The sequence below is a fragment of the Mesoplodon mirus genome (genome assembly GCF_964341445.2).
Source record: "Mesoplodon mirus genome assembly, chromosome: 11".
Classification (NCBI taxonomy): domain Eukaryota; kingdom Metazoa; phylum Chordata; class Mammalia; order Artiodactyla; family Ziphiidae; genus Mesoplodon; species Mesoplodon mirus.
The window spans coordinates 19,455,954-19,468,266 of NC_138987.1; the positions used below are offsets into that span (position 1 = coordinate 19,455,954).

Below are 12,313 nucleotides of genomic sequence, written 5' to 3' on the forward strand. Positions count from 1 at the left end.
AGTAACCTTAAAAGGGATGATCAGGGTTTAGGAATAAATTCAGTGGTCTTAAATTTCAATAACAAAAGTGTTCAAAACAGGTAGATATTACTTCACAAGACAGTGCTGAAGATTTAGGAGTATAGTATCTCTTTTGATTAGATTTTGAATAGTCAAGGGGTGTCACAAGTCAAAAGAAAATAAGTCTTAAAAGTACAAAGTACAGAAGAAGGTGCAATTAATTTTCATTAGAGGATCAGTAAAGGCTACATAAGAGAAATACAGTTTGAACTGGACCTTAAAGGCAAAACAAGAGTCTGAGGCAGAGAAATTAAAGATAGAGGTAAAGAAGAGGATAACTGCTGAAGCAAGACTCTGGAGGAAATAAAGGGGGTGGGATTAAAAGCACTTTTACTTTGGAAGTGAAGGGAGAAAAGAATCTTAATTAAAACAGAAAGGGAGGAGAGGATGGATGAAGATGTAGAAATTCTCAAATAGTGGGAAGTTGAAAGAATTCATATCCAGGAGCCTTTGCTCAGGTACAAGTGAGAGCACAGGACAGTGGACATAGTTTCCAAGCTGAACGGTGGCAAGGGAAGCAGGCTAAGAGACTGGAAAAAAAATTTTTTAAAGTACAAGAACTACCAGTTTCATTATCTTCAGTGAGAATGGAGTGGAAAAGAGAAAAAAATGTACGTCTTTGAAATGATTGGCTCTAAGAGATGACAAGGTCCAAAATATGGCTAAGCGAAGGGGCTTAGAATAAAGATGAAGAATGCCAGAATGAAGATAAAATGAACAAAAGGCTAAGGTGTTGGATGAGTCAACAATATCAATATTATAGTCAATTAGAATGATGGCAAAGGATAGAAAATAGAAAAACCTTGAAATAGAAGTCAAGGTCCTCAGTGACTGTTGGGGAATATCCTGTACGTTAGTAATTGGTGGAGAAAAAGACAGGGGTAAGATGAATGCAAGGAATATCAAAGGAAAAGTCATTTTAACCAAAGTTAGTCAAACAATGGTCTGGAAGCAAGACTGTGGTTCAAAAACACTGATTTTTCTTCTTGGTCCCTAGGTTGCAGGAGAGGGGAAGGAGGAATAATTCCCACTTAAAAAGGTTGCCAGGCAATATACCATCAGGACAAAGTATCAGTGAGGCAGGTGATTTTAAAACTGTGGAGATGGTACAAAATTTATAGGTAATGGAACAGATTTCAGAGGCTACAGCAAAAATTGTTATAAGGACAGCTTTAATGGGTTGCAGATGGGGAGAAATCAAAAGGTGAAGGGTAAGTTGGGGAATGAAAAACTATGAGATCAAGTACTTTATATTTTAAAAGTAATTACGGAAACAGTGGGAGTATATTTGGTAGGCAAACCGGAGGGCCAAGGTACAAGAGTATGCAGCTGGGGAAAAGTTCAATGGGAAACATTTGAAATGACAGTGAGATGGAGCTGTTCCAAGTTCTCTTCAAAGTACAGGGTAGCTAATTATGCTGATTATTGCCTAGGTTTTCTATGACAGGCAGCTGATGTGTGTCACTTCAACATTCAACAAATATTTACTGAGTACCTAGAAATGCTGAGCCCAGTCCTAAGTGCTGCAGATACGCCAGAGAATAACAGACAGAATCGTTATCTTTAAGGAACTTACCGTGCAACAGCACTGTCTGAACGAGCTTTCTTTAATGATGGAAATGTTCTATAATTTGCACCATCCGATATGATAGCTCCTAGCTACATGTGGCTATTGTACATTTAAAATGTAGTTAGTGTGACTGAACTTTTAATTTTTTTTTAATTTTAATTAATTTAAAATTAGATTTAAATAGCTCTATGTGGCTAGTAATGTTTTATTAGGCACCAAAGTTCTACTGTAATTTCTTGGCTTCATTTGATGTCAGTCTCAATTATCAAAAGAAAGTAATAGATAAGGCAAGCAAGAGAAGTCTGTGATTTCTCTATTGTCAAAAATCCTTAGATCAAGTTTATTGAAAAAGGCAGTTTTTATATCAACCCATTGAAAGCCAAGGTTCTTGCCGTGAGTGCTGGAAATCTACTCTGGTCATTATTAGCAAAAAGGGACCTTCCTGGGAAGATATAAGAGACTCAGTGCATCAACGGGGAACCAGAGAGCCAGAACCAGGCTAGAATAATTGGCCAGAATCACAAGCAAGGACATGCATACAAACTGTCTGGCTTTTCAAATGCTGCCACATATTTTTTCATCACTTACTTTGCTGTTCAAATTCTGTAAAAGAACTTGTTAAACTGGCCAAGTAGAAGTCTCCTTCTCCCTACTAAGATGATATACAATAGATAACTCATCTCAAGATGGAGTATAAGTAGAGAGAAAGATATACTAAGTGACAGTTTTTAAAAATGTTTCTAAAAACCTTAAGAAAAAATTAGAAAGCCACAAATGGAAGACAGAACTCTGGCTCTAAACAATGCAAAATCTTAAATGATCAAGTTTCCTTTCCTTCAGTTAGTTATTGCTGCTACTTCTCCAATACCTCTTCCCACTTCTGATAACAAACTGCACATTACCGCCTCTCCCTCCCCAACTCCCCTTCCCCACCCCACCCCCTACCCACTCAGAAATACGCTTAAAACCTGAGCCGAGTCAGAGTGCCCTATCCCGTGGCCATAGGATGGGCCCAGGGATGGGTGTGTGAACCAGACACAAAGCCTTTCTAGATTTTTCTAAGTTGAATCATCAAGTAAGAACTCTGTCTTTGATCTCAAAATATAGTTTGTCCTCACAGAGAAAGCAGTAGGAGAGAAGCAGATACAGGAGTTAGAAAAGAAGAGAGGAGGGAGATGAAAGCAGGAGGGAAGAAGCTACTCTCATCTGGCACATTTGAGTTCCTAGATCCACGCGTCCATGAGACCAGCACAATCCCTGTCCTTTCCACCATTTCTATCAGCCAATCAAGTCCCTTTTTCTTTGCCTGAGTTAGTTGAAGCAGGGTTACTGTCATAACCAAAAGCTGATTAGATACTTTATCTTACTTAAAATCTTGTAATTTTAACATGTTTTTAATTTACAGGTAACTTTACAAATTTTACAAACGCATTTTAGAATAATGCGTTTAGAATAATCATTTTATTATTTAGGCTAGTGGTGAAGAAACCACTTGAATGAAGACAAGGGACTGGTATGTAATTAACAGTTTAAAGCATCTGCCAAAGCAGTGATTAATCCTATTAATCTGTTGTTTATAAATAAATGGATATTTCTGCTTTATATGCTTTAGACCTTCCATATCCTTAGCAAACCTTTTTTTTCCCACAGGTAGTCTCTTTCTAACCTATCACAAATTCTAAATAAGACAAGCTGCGATTATGATTATTTTAATAACTGATCAAAATAGACCTGGCTGATGTAGCTAGACTTATAAACCAGAACTGCCATGGAAAAACACCACAACTGTAGACTTTTTAAAAAAATCACGCAAATTTTGCAAATTACTCCTGCTATTTTTATTTGGGTTACTATGTCCTTATTTTAAGTTGGGGTCAATTACACATTATAAATGGTCTGGAGAAACTGAAGAGGAATCAAATAAAAATTATCAAAGTGGCTAAAGGAACAGAAAATGATTTATATTAAAAAAAAGATAGGGGCTTCCCTGATGGCGCAGTGGTTAAGGATCCGCCTGCCAATGCAGGGGACACGGGTTCAATCCCTGGTCCGGGAGGATCCCACATGCTGTGAAGCAACTAGGCCTGTGCACCACAGCTACTGAGCCTGCGCTCTGGAGCCTGCGAGCCACAACTACTGATCCTGCGTGCCTAGAGCCTGTGCTCCGCAACGGGAGAGGCCACCGCAGTGAGAGGCCTGCGAACCGCAATGGAGTAGCTCCCGCTTACCGCAACTAGAAAAAGCCCTCGTACAGCTATGAAGACCCAAAGCAGCCAAAAATAAAATAAATTTATTTAAAAAAAAAAAGATAAAGGGATGAAAGCTGTTTTATATAGCAAAAAAACCACAAGAAATGTAAGGGTCAAGTTCATTATTGTCTTCAAGTAATGATTGCTTAACATTTTATCACTATGGCAACACAAGCCCAAATCAGGAGAAACAGGGTTAAATTCTAAGAGAAAAGATTCTAATTGGCCAAACTGTGGGACAATAGGATAAAACATTACAGTGGGGTTCTTGGGGGGTGGGTCTCTCTCTCCCCTTGCTGGAGATTGTGAAGGAGAGATTAAAAAAAAAAACCAAAAAAAAAACCCTAACCTGTCCTGAACCACTAAAACAAAATGTACCCACCCAAAAGCAAAGAGCAGGACAAAACTGGCTCTCAAAATCCATAAAAGATTTATGATTCTAGAATTGTAGTAGTTAACATTTAAATTAGTAGCTCATAAAACCGGACATTTATAAACAATATATATCTCTCTGCCTGAGGTGATTCTTTCCTGAGTAATGAAAATCAAAAACCTTGTCCCAAAACGTAACCTACAGCTTAATGAACATGATTTTTAAAAATAAACTGTAGGGCTTCCCTGGTGGCGCAGTGGTTGGGAATCCGCCTGCCAATGCAGGGGACACGGGTTCGGGTCCTGGTCCGGGAAGATCCCACATGCTGTGGAACAAGTAAGTCATGATGTGCTCCACGGCTGCTGAGCCTGCACTCTAGAGCCCATGAGCCACAACTACTGAGGCCCGCGTGCCTAGAGCCTGTGCTCCGCAACAAGAGAAGCCACTGCAGTGAGAGGCCTGCGCACCGCAACGAGGAGTGGCCCCCACTCCCCACAACTAGAGAAAGCCCGTGCACAGCAACGAAGACCCAATGCAGCCAAAAATAAATAAATTAATTAATTTAAAAAATAATAATAAAATAAAATAAACTGTAATCTATATAATTAGAAAGTCATTAAGATTTTAGAATTTAAAAAAGCAGATACAGGGGACTTCCAGGTAGCTAAAGATAACAGCAAATTCCTAGTTCTATGTTTTATATATATATATATGTCCTACAAAACAATACAGGAAAGCAAGATCAAATAAAGCCATATAAAAACCACATCTTTCACATAAATGGAAGACAGAAAATGCCCAAACTTCAAAATACCTCTAAGTAAAAAGAGGAAAATAATTCTAAATCCCAGCAAGGGACCTTTTATGCTCCTGCCTAGAAGTTTTTGCAGTGAGCGTGAGCTCACACTGAATGTGAAGAGACTTACCTCATCCATTAAAACAAAAAGATGCCTAATTTGGATCCAAAGCAAGACCCAACTATATGCTACACATGAAAGACACACTTAAAAAGAAAGACTAACAATAAGGGGATGAACAAAAGTATACCAGACAAACAGAAGCAATAAGAAAACAGAACTAAAAACAACAAAAAAAAGTAGAGGTCTACAAAAGACCAAGATCAAGCTTTTCAACAATGCTGGGTGCAAGAAGACATTTGAAGTGTTAAAGGTTAAGAATTTTGAACCTAGACAATTATAACCAATAAAATATCATTTAAGTATATGTATAAAATAAAAGTTTTCTTAGACATAAAAACTCATTAGTTTTAGGACAAAAAGACTTTTGGAAAACACTCTTTCAAGAAGTACACTAGTCAGATAATAAATAAAACTATGAAATCAATACAAAAATATAAGAATGAGGAAGTAACAGTAAAATGTTTGTGTTCTAAATAAGAAGAATGCGTGTGCCTATATATATATATATATATATATGTATATATATATATATTCATTCTAAAAATATCAACTCAGAAAGATAGGTGAGAACAAGAAGGAGATAAGACCATACTCAGGTACTCAGGTAGATTTTTACTTAAGGGTATGACACAGATATTGCTAAACAATTTAAGGGTATGACACAGATATTGCTAAACAATGATATACATAAAGAAAAAATATAACTATGTGTCTTAAGTTAGGAGTAACCAAAAAAAGAGAGAGAGAAACTTAACCTATCCAATGGAGGATAGAAAAAAGATGGCAAATAAGGAAACAGAAAGCGTAGTCATTAAGAAACGTGAAGGGACTTCTCTGGTGGTCCAGTGGTAAAGAATCTGCCTTCCAATGTAGGGAATGCAAGTGTGATCCCTGGTTGAGGAACTAAGATCCCACATGCTTTGGGGCAACTAAGCCCGTGCGCCACAACTACTGAGCTCGTGTGCCTCAACTAGAGAGCCTACGTGATGCAAATTACAGAGCCCACTTGCCCTGGAGCCTGCATGCCACAACTAGAGAGAAGCCCGTGTGCCGCAACAAAGAGCCCACACATCACAACCAAAAAGATCCTGCATGCCACAACCAAGACCTGACACAGCCAAATAAATAAATAAATAAATAAATAAATAAGGTAAGTAGTAGTTTAAAAAAAAAAGAGAAAAAAGATAATTAAATCCTAATGGTAAAGTAATTACAAGAATGTAAATGAGGGCCTCCCTGGTGGCGCAGTGGTTGAGAGTCCGCCTGCCGATGCAGGGGATACGGGTTCGTGCCCCGGTCTGGGAGGATCCCATATGCCGCGGAGCGGCTGGGCCCGTGAGCCATGGCCGCTGGGCCTGCGCATCCGGAGCCTGTGCTCCGCAACGGGAGAGGCCACAACAGTGAGAGGCCCGCATACCGCAAAAAGAAAAAAAAAAAAAAAAAAGAATGTAAATGAGTTAACATACTGCTCAAGAAACTATCACTCAAATTGTATTTTTAAAAGGTATTGTAATATTTTGTCTATAAGGGACACATTTAAAATAAAATAATAAATAAAGCTGAAAATAAAGTGAAAAGATGTACCACAAACACGAGCAAAAGGAAAGAAACAGTAGAAATATTCATATTAGCCCATATAAAATTCAAGATAAAATGTTAAAGGAAAAATAACAAGTAACCATGAATATATATGCACCTAAAAAAACTATAGCAACAGCTGTCAGAAATCTATGAAAAAATAAATCAACAATTGTAAAATAAAAGAAAACAGGAGTAATAACAATATCAAACAAGGTGGAATTCAAGCAAAAAAAAATTAAATGACAAAAAGAAAAGTGCTTTTAAATGCTAAAAGCCACAATTCATAATTAAAGTATAACTGTTATGATTATCTATATACCAAATAATATAGCAATCACCTACGAAGCAAAAAAATTACAAGAAATTTAAGGGGTCATAGATAGAAACACACTAACGTAATAATAGGAGACTTTAATATATCACTCTTTTTACAAGACAAATGAAGTGGACAAAAAAATAAAAGTATACAGAAGACCTGAACATATAGAGTTAGTAAGGTAGATCTTATGGATGTATATTTCAAACTTTATACTCATAATTGAGCACTTTCTTTACTAGTCCTTATGTAACACTCATAAAAATCGATCATGTATTACAGGTCTGAGACTGAGATAAGGCAAGTGAGGTGCCCAGAGTGAAAAATTTAAGGAGACTCACTCTAGGTTTCCTGCCAAGTCCAATGTCAACACATAAGAGTGAGTACCTCCTTAAATTTTGCACTCTGGGTGCCTCACTGGCTTTACCATAGTACTGGCCTTGATATATTAGGTCACAAGGAAAACATCAGAGTGTCCCATAAAGCAGAAATAACAGAATCAATACTCTGATCACAATGCAATAAAACTAAAATTTAACAGCAAAATAAACAAGAAAGCCCAATCACCTGGAAATTCAAAAACCTTCAATCACTTACATGTGATTGTATTTGGAGACAAGGCCTTTAAAGAGGTAAAATGAGGTTATATGGGTGGGTCCTAATCCTATGACTGGTGCCCTTATAAGAGGGAGAGGTACCAGGGATACATGCACACAGAGGAAAGCCCCTGTGAGGACACAGTAAGAAGGCAACCAATCTGCAAGCCAAGGAGACAGGCCTCAGGAGAAACCAAATCTGCTAACACATTGAACTACAAGGCTTCTAGCCTCCAGAACTGTAAGAAAATTAATTTCTGTTGTTTAGACTACCCTGTCTATGGTATTTTGTTGTGGCAGCCCTAGAAAACTATTAGTTTCACCTTCTATTAAACAACTATACCTTCTATTGCTTCTTGGGTGAAAAGGAAGATGCAAATTGAAATTAGGGAATTTCTAAAAAATAATAATTAAAACACTGCATATCATAATCTATATGACACATTTATCACAGGCTCTAGAGCGCAGGCTCAGTAGTTCCGGCACATAGGCTTAGTTGCTCTGCAGCATGTGGGATATTCCCAGACCAGGGCTCGAACCGGTGTCCCCTGTGTTGGCAGGTGGATTCTTAACCATTGTGCCACCAGGGAAGCCCCTCAACTATATTTCTATATGTCAGCAATAAACAATTAGAAAGTAAAATTTTAAAACATAACTCCACTTACAATCGCATAAAAATGCTTAGAATTATAATGTAACACAATATGAGCATGATATATACAATGAATACTACAAAACTCTGATGACAGAAATTAAAGATGACCTGAATACATGGAGAGATAGGCCATATTCATGGATTGGATAGACTCAATACTGTTGAGATGACAACTCTTCTCAAACTGAGCTACAGATTCAGTGCAATCCCAATCAAAATCTTAAGCCTTTTTGAAAATGGTGATAAGCTGATTATTTACAAGGAAAGGCAAAGGACCTAGAAGAGCCAAAACAATCTTGCCAAAAAAGAACAAGGTAGAAGACTTGCACTACCTGAATCAAACTTACTATGAAGCTACAGTAGTCAAGAGAGTGTGATACTGGTGTCAAGACAGACATAGAGATAAATGGAATAGAATAGAGTCCAGAAACAGACACACTCACATATGGCCAACTGAAACCAACAAAGGTACCAAAATAATTCAGATATGGAGATCTGGGTGAAAATTATATGGGAATACTCTGTACTAGTTTTACAATGTTTTGTTGGCTATGAGATTATTTCAAAATGAAGTTTAAAAAAATATGCATATATAACCTAATACTTTGAAGTTCCCTCCTGGCCGACTCTTCTGCCATCTGTGAAGCTCGCAATCTCTCTTCACACTGATCCTTTTCAGATTGCCTCCTGACATCATGTTCCACTTTCATTTTCTCTAAATCCGCTAATCTGCTCTCAAGTTCTAGCCTAAAACAAGAGATGATAATTATATTACAAGAACTACAATAAGGATGATATGACAGCAAAATGTTTTCATTTCCAAGGAGATTTAACACAAAATAAGGTAATTAGGTACTTACTTTTCATCTTGTAATACCACAAGTTTTTGGTAACCTTCTTCTTTGGCAGCTTGTACTTTACGTATTAATTCACGGTCCTTTTCTACTAAAAGCACTTTGTGGTGTTCAACAGCTGATGTGAGAATTTCATTGTCTGACTGTAATCCTAGTATTTTTTTTTAAAGGAGAAAACTGTACTGTATTCAATGTTATTAAGAAGAAAAACTGCAATTAACAGCAAATATTCATAAGCTGATAAGACGAAAGAATATAGAAAGTAAGTCTCTCCAGATACACATCTCAAAGATCTTTACTTTGTTGATAAACTTTTCTTAACGAAAAAGACTACTACTCAGACTTAATTTGTCATTTTATTAAGCACTCACACAAAAACTTCAATAAAAGGTTATATACATTTACTCATTTGGATCTTGAGAGCTGGGGACATCAACCTGGGTAATATCGAAAGAGGTTTAAATACTTAACTTTTAAAAGGGTTCTGTAACCTAAATCCCACAGACAGCATCATCATACGGCTAGCTGGAAAGCAGAGTGAATAAAATCACAGAAGCTTTTGAAACTTATCAGAACTGTTAGATATCTAATACAAATTGGACACTTTCAAGTTTGTCCAATGAATTCACAAATTTTCCTCGTAATGAAATGACAAGTATTTTGCATATGGAATAACTAAAACAAATTCATATCTAACTCAAAGTTTAAAAAGAATGCAAAACTGGATCTCAAACTCTTTAAGTTCCAAAGAAAATTTGCTCCCTAACTCTATGAAAATCCGTGAGTCAACATCAAGTAGAAATTAATAATGAAAATAGTCATTCATCATAAGCTCTGTCTGAAACTGAAACTAGAGGCCAGTTCAACTAGAGACCAACTTCATGACAGCTGCAGGTACAGGCAGCTTATTTAAGTACTTAAGAAAAGTCAGAAATAATATAATTTCTGAGAAATCTTGATGAGAAGGACATTCTAAGGCTAAATTAGAGTTTAAAAATAAGCTTAGGCTGAACTAGGCCCAATAACTGGCCTAGGGTCTACATAAAAAAATTTTTAAACTTAAAACTTGGACCTGGAACCCACCTATATATTCTTTAGATTTTAAATGGTCTGATATTAATAATCACATGATCTAAACAGATTTTAAGCTATATACCCAGGAAGTATGGAATCCTATCTGTAACGTTTCACTTAATTTATGTATTAATCAAATAACAATGATATAACCATAAGATTGTTTTTTTTAAAGTTACATCACAGAATGAACATTTAACTTACAAATAAAAACAATACATATGTGCTCTAAAATTAAAATTCAATTAAGCTTAAAATTGGAAATAAAAATCCAGTTTGATCTATTTTAGTAATTTGAGTTTATATGTGAAAGTAACAGTAAAAAGCATGGGAAATCATATATTACCATCCAGTTCACTTTGAATTTTATTCCTTTCTCTTTCTAGCTCACTCTTAGCTCTTGCTGCCTCCAGTTTGATGTCTGTTATTTCTAGTTTGTTTGAATGTTTAAGTTCTTTTACCTGTTGATAATTAGAAATTGAAATTACTATTGGTCATTTTCTTGCCACTAAATGCTAACCCAAAAACATTAGTAGAAATGAGAAAACACTTTGGTAGCAGAGTATAGAGTATAAGCACCTTCCAGCAGGGAAGATGCTTCAGTGCCTGGAACAGTACTCAGCACCAAGAAAACAGTCTGTTGCTAATAGAATTGAGTCATTTCTTTCAATAACAGAGTGGGGTCATCGGGCTTAATCTTGCATTTAAAGGCTTAACTGTAAGTACCTAAAATCCAATAGTCAATGACTGAAACATCCTCAGGGAAAAAAAAATTGAAACCTTCTTCTAAAAAAACCTGCTGGTGACAAAAAGGCATTTTAGGTATAAGGAACAGCATATAAAATGTTATAAAGGTAGAACATCACCTTGTCTGCTTGGAAAACAATGAACAATGTGTTATAGACAGAGCAGAGGAAGACGTGAAAACTGTGGAGTGGCAGGGAATAAACTTTATATGCCATACAAAAGGGTTGTTTATCCTCTTAGCTGCTGAAGGTGGCACAATCAACTTTGTTCCAGAAAATTAACTCTAATTGCAAGTGTGCTGGATTAAGAAACTGAAGGTAAAGAAACCATTTAAGAGGCAAAGGACTAACAAAGGGGACAAGAAAGAATAATCTATTGAAGTTGGTGACTAAATAGTGTGTGTGTGTGTGTGTGTGTGTGTGTGTGTACGCTGGTAGTGGGATAAACAAATACAAAATGTATGAATCTAATTTAAACCTTTATTGCCAAAACCTGATTCTTTTAAAGCCCCAAGGTGAATGTAACTAATTGTCAATATTTTCCATATAATTAACCACATACCAATCTCAGCTTTTCCCTGAGACATTCCTTTTGAAAGCTGAATAATTATAGTTCATAAGTGGTATTCCTTGGGCTTCCCTGGTGGTGCAGTGGTTAAGAATCTGCCTGCCAATGCAGGGGACACGGGTTTGAGCCCTGGTCCGGGAAGATCCCACATGCTGCAGAGCAACTAAGCCTGTGCGCCACAACTACTGAGCCTGCACTCTAGAGCCCGCAAGCCACAACTACTGAGCCCACATGCCACAACTATTGAAGCCCGCGTGACCTACAGCCCATGCTCCACAACAAGAGAAGCCACTGAAATGAGAAGCCCGCATACCGCACCGTAGAGTAGCCCCTGCTCACCGCAACTAGAGAAAGCCCGCACGCAGCAACGAAGACCCAATGCAGCCAAAAATAAACAAATAAAAAAAGTTTTTAAGTAGTATTCCTTTGTTCATTCAATAAATATTTATTGAGCACCTATTATGTGCCCTAGCACTGTCTTAGGAGCTGGGGATACAGCAGCAAACAAGAAAGCTTTGTCTCTCTAATCATCTGTACTACTCTCTAACAGTTTCCATATCCCTGCCCTTTGGTGAGGTGCTCCTAAAATTAGGTACAGTACTATAATGAGGATTTAACCAGTACGGATATAAAGGTTAGATAAACCTGCATTCTGACATATTATACTAATGTACAAAACTATGAAATCAGAGGAGAAAATCACAAATATATACAAGCCAAATATGTAAAATATAAGATGGTGGTAACAGGA

General features: G+C 36.9%; 1 protein-coding gene across 7 annotated transcripts in view; it reads right to left on the reverse strand.

Annotated features, from left to right (window-relative positions):
• The window catches only part of CEP83 (centrosomal protein 83), a 146,275-nt gene that overhangs the window by 26,108 nt on the left and 107,854 nt on the right, over positions 1-12,313 (reverse strand). For 6 of the 7 annotated variants that reach the window (XR_014295240.1, XM_082634809.1, XM_082634806.1 and 3 more), the window contains 3 exons: positions 10,595-10,709; positions 9,181-9,325; positions 8,918-9,067 (listed from right to left, as the gene is read on the reverse strand). Coding sequence is in view for 6 of the 7 variants with exons in the window: in XM_082634809.1 (XP_082490935.1) it covers positions 8,918-9,067; positions 9,181-9,325; positions 10,595-10,709 (410 nt within the window). In the remaining variant the exon portion in view is untranslated. Of the gene's footprint in view, positions 1-8,917; positions 9,068-9,180; positions 9,326-9,531; positions 9,700-10,594; positions 10,710-12,313 lie in introns of those variants that run through there. The other variant, XM_082634811.1, reaches the window with a different exon arrangement.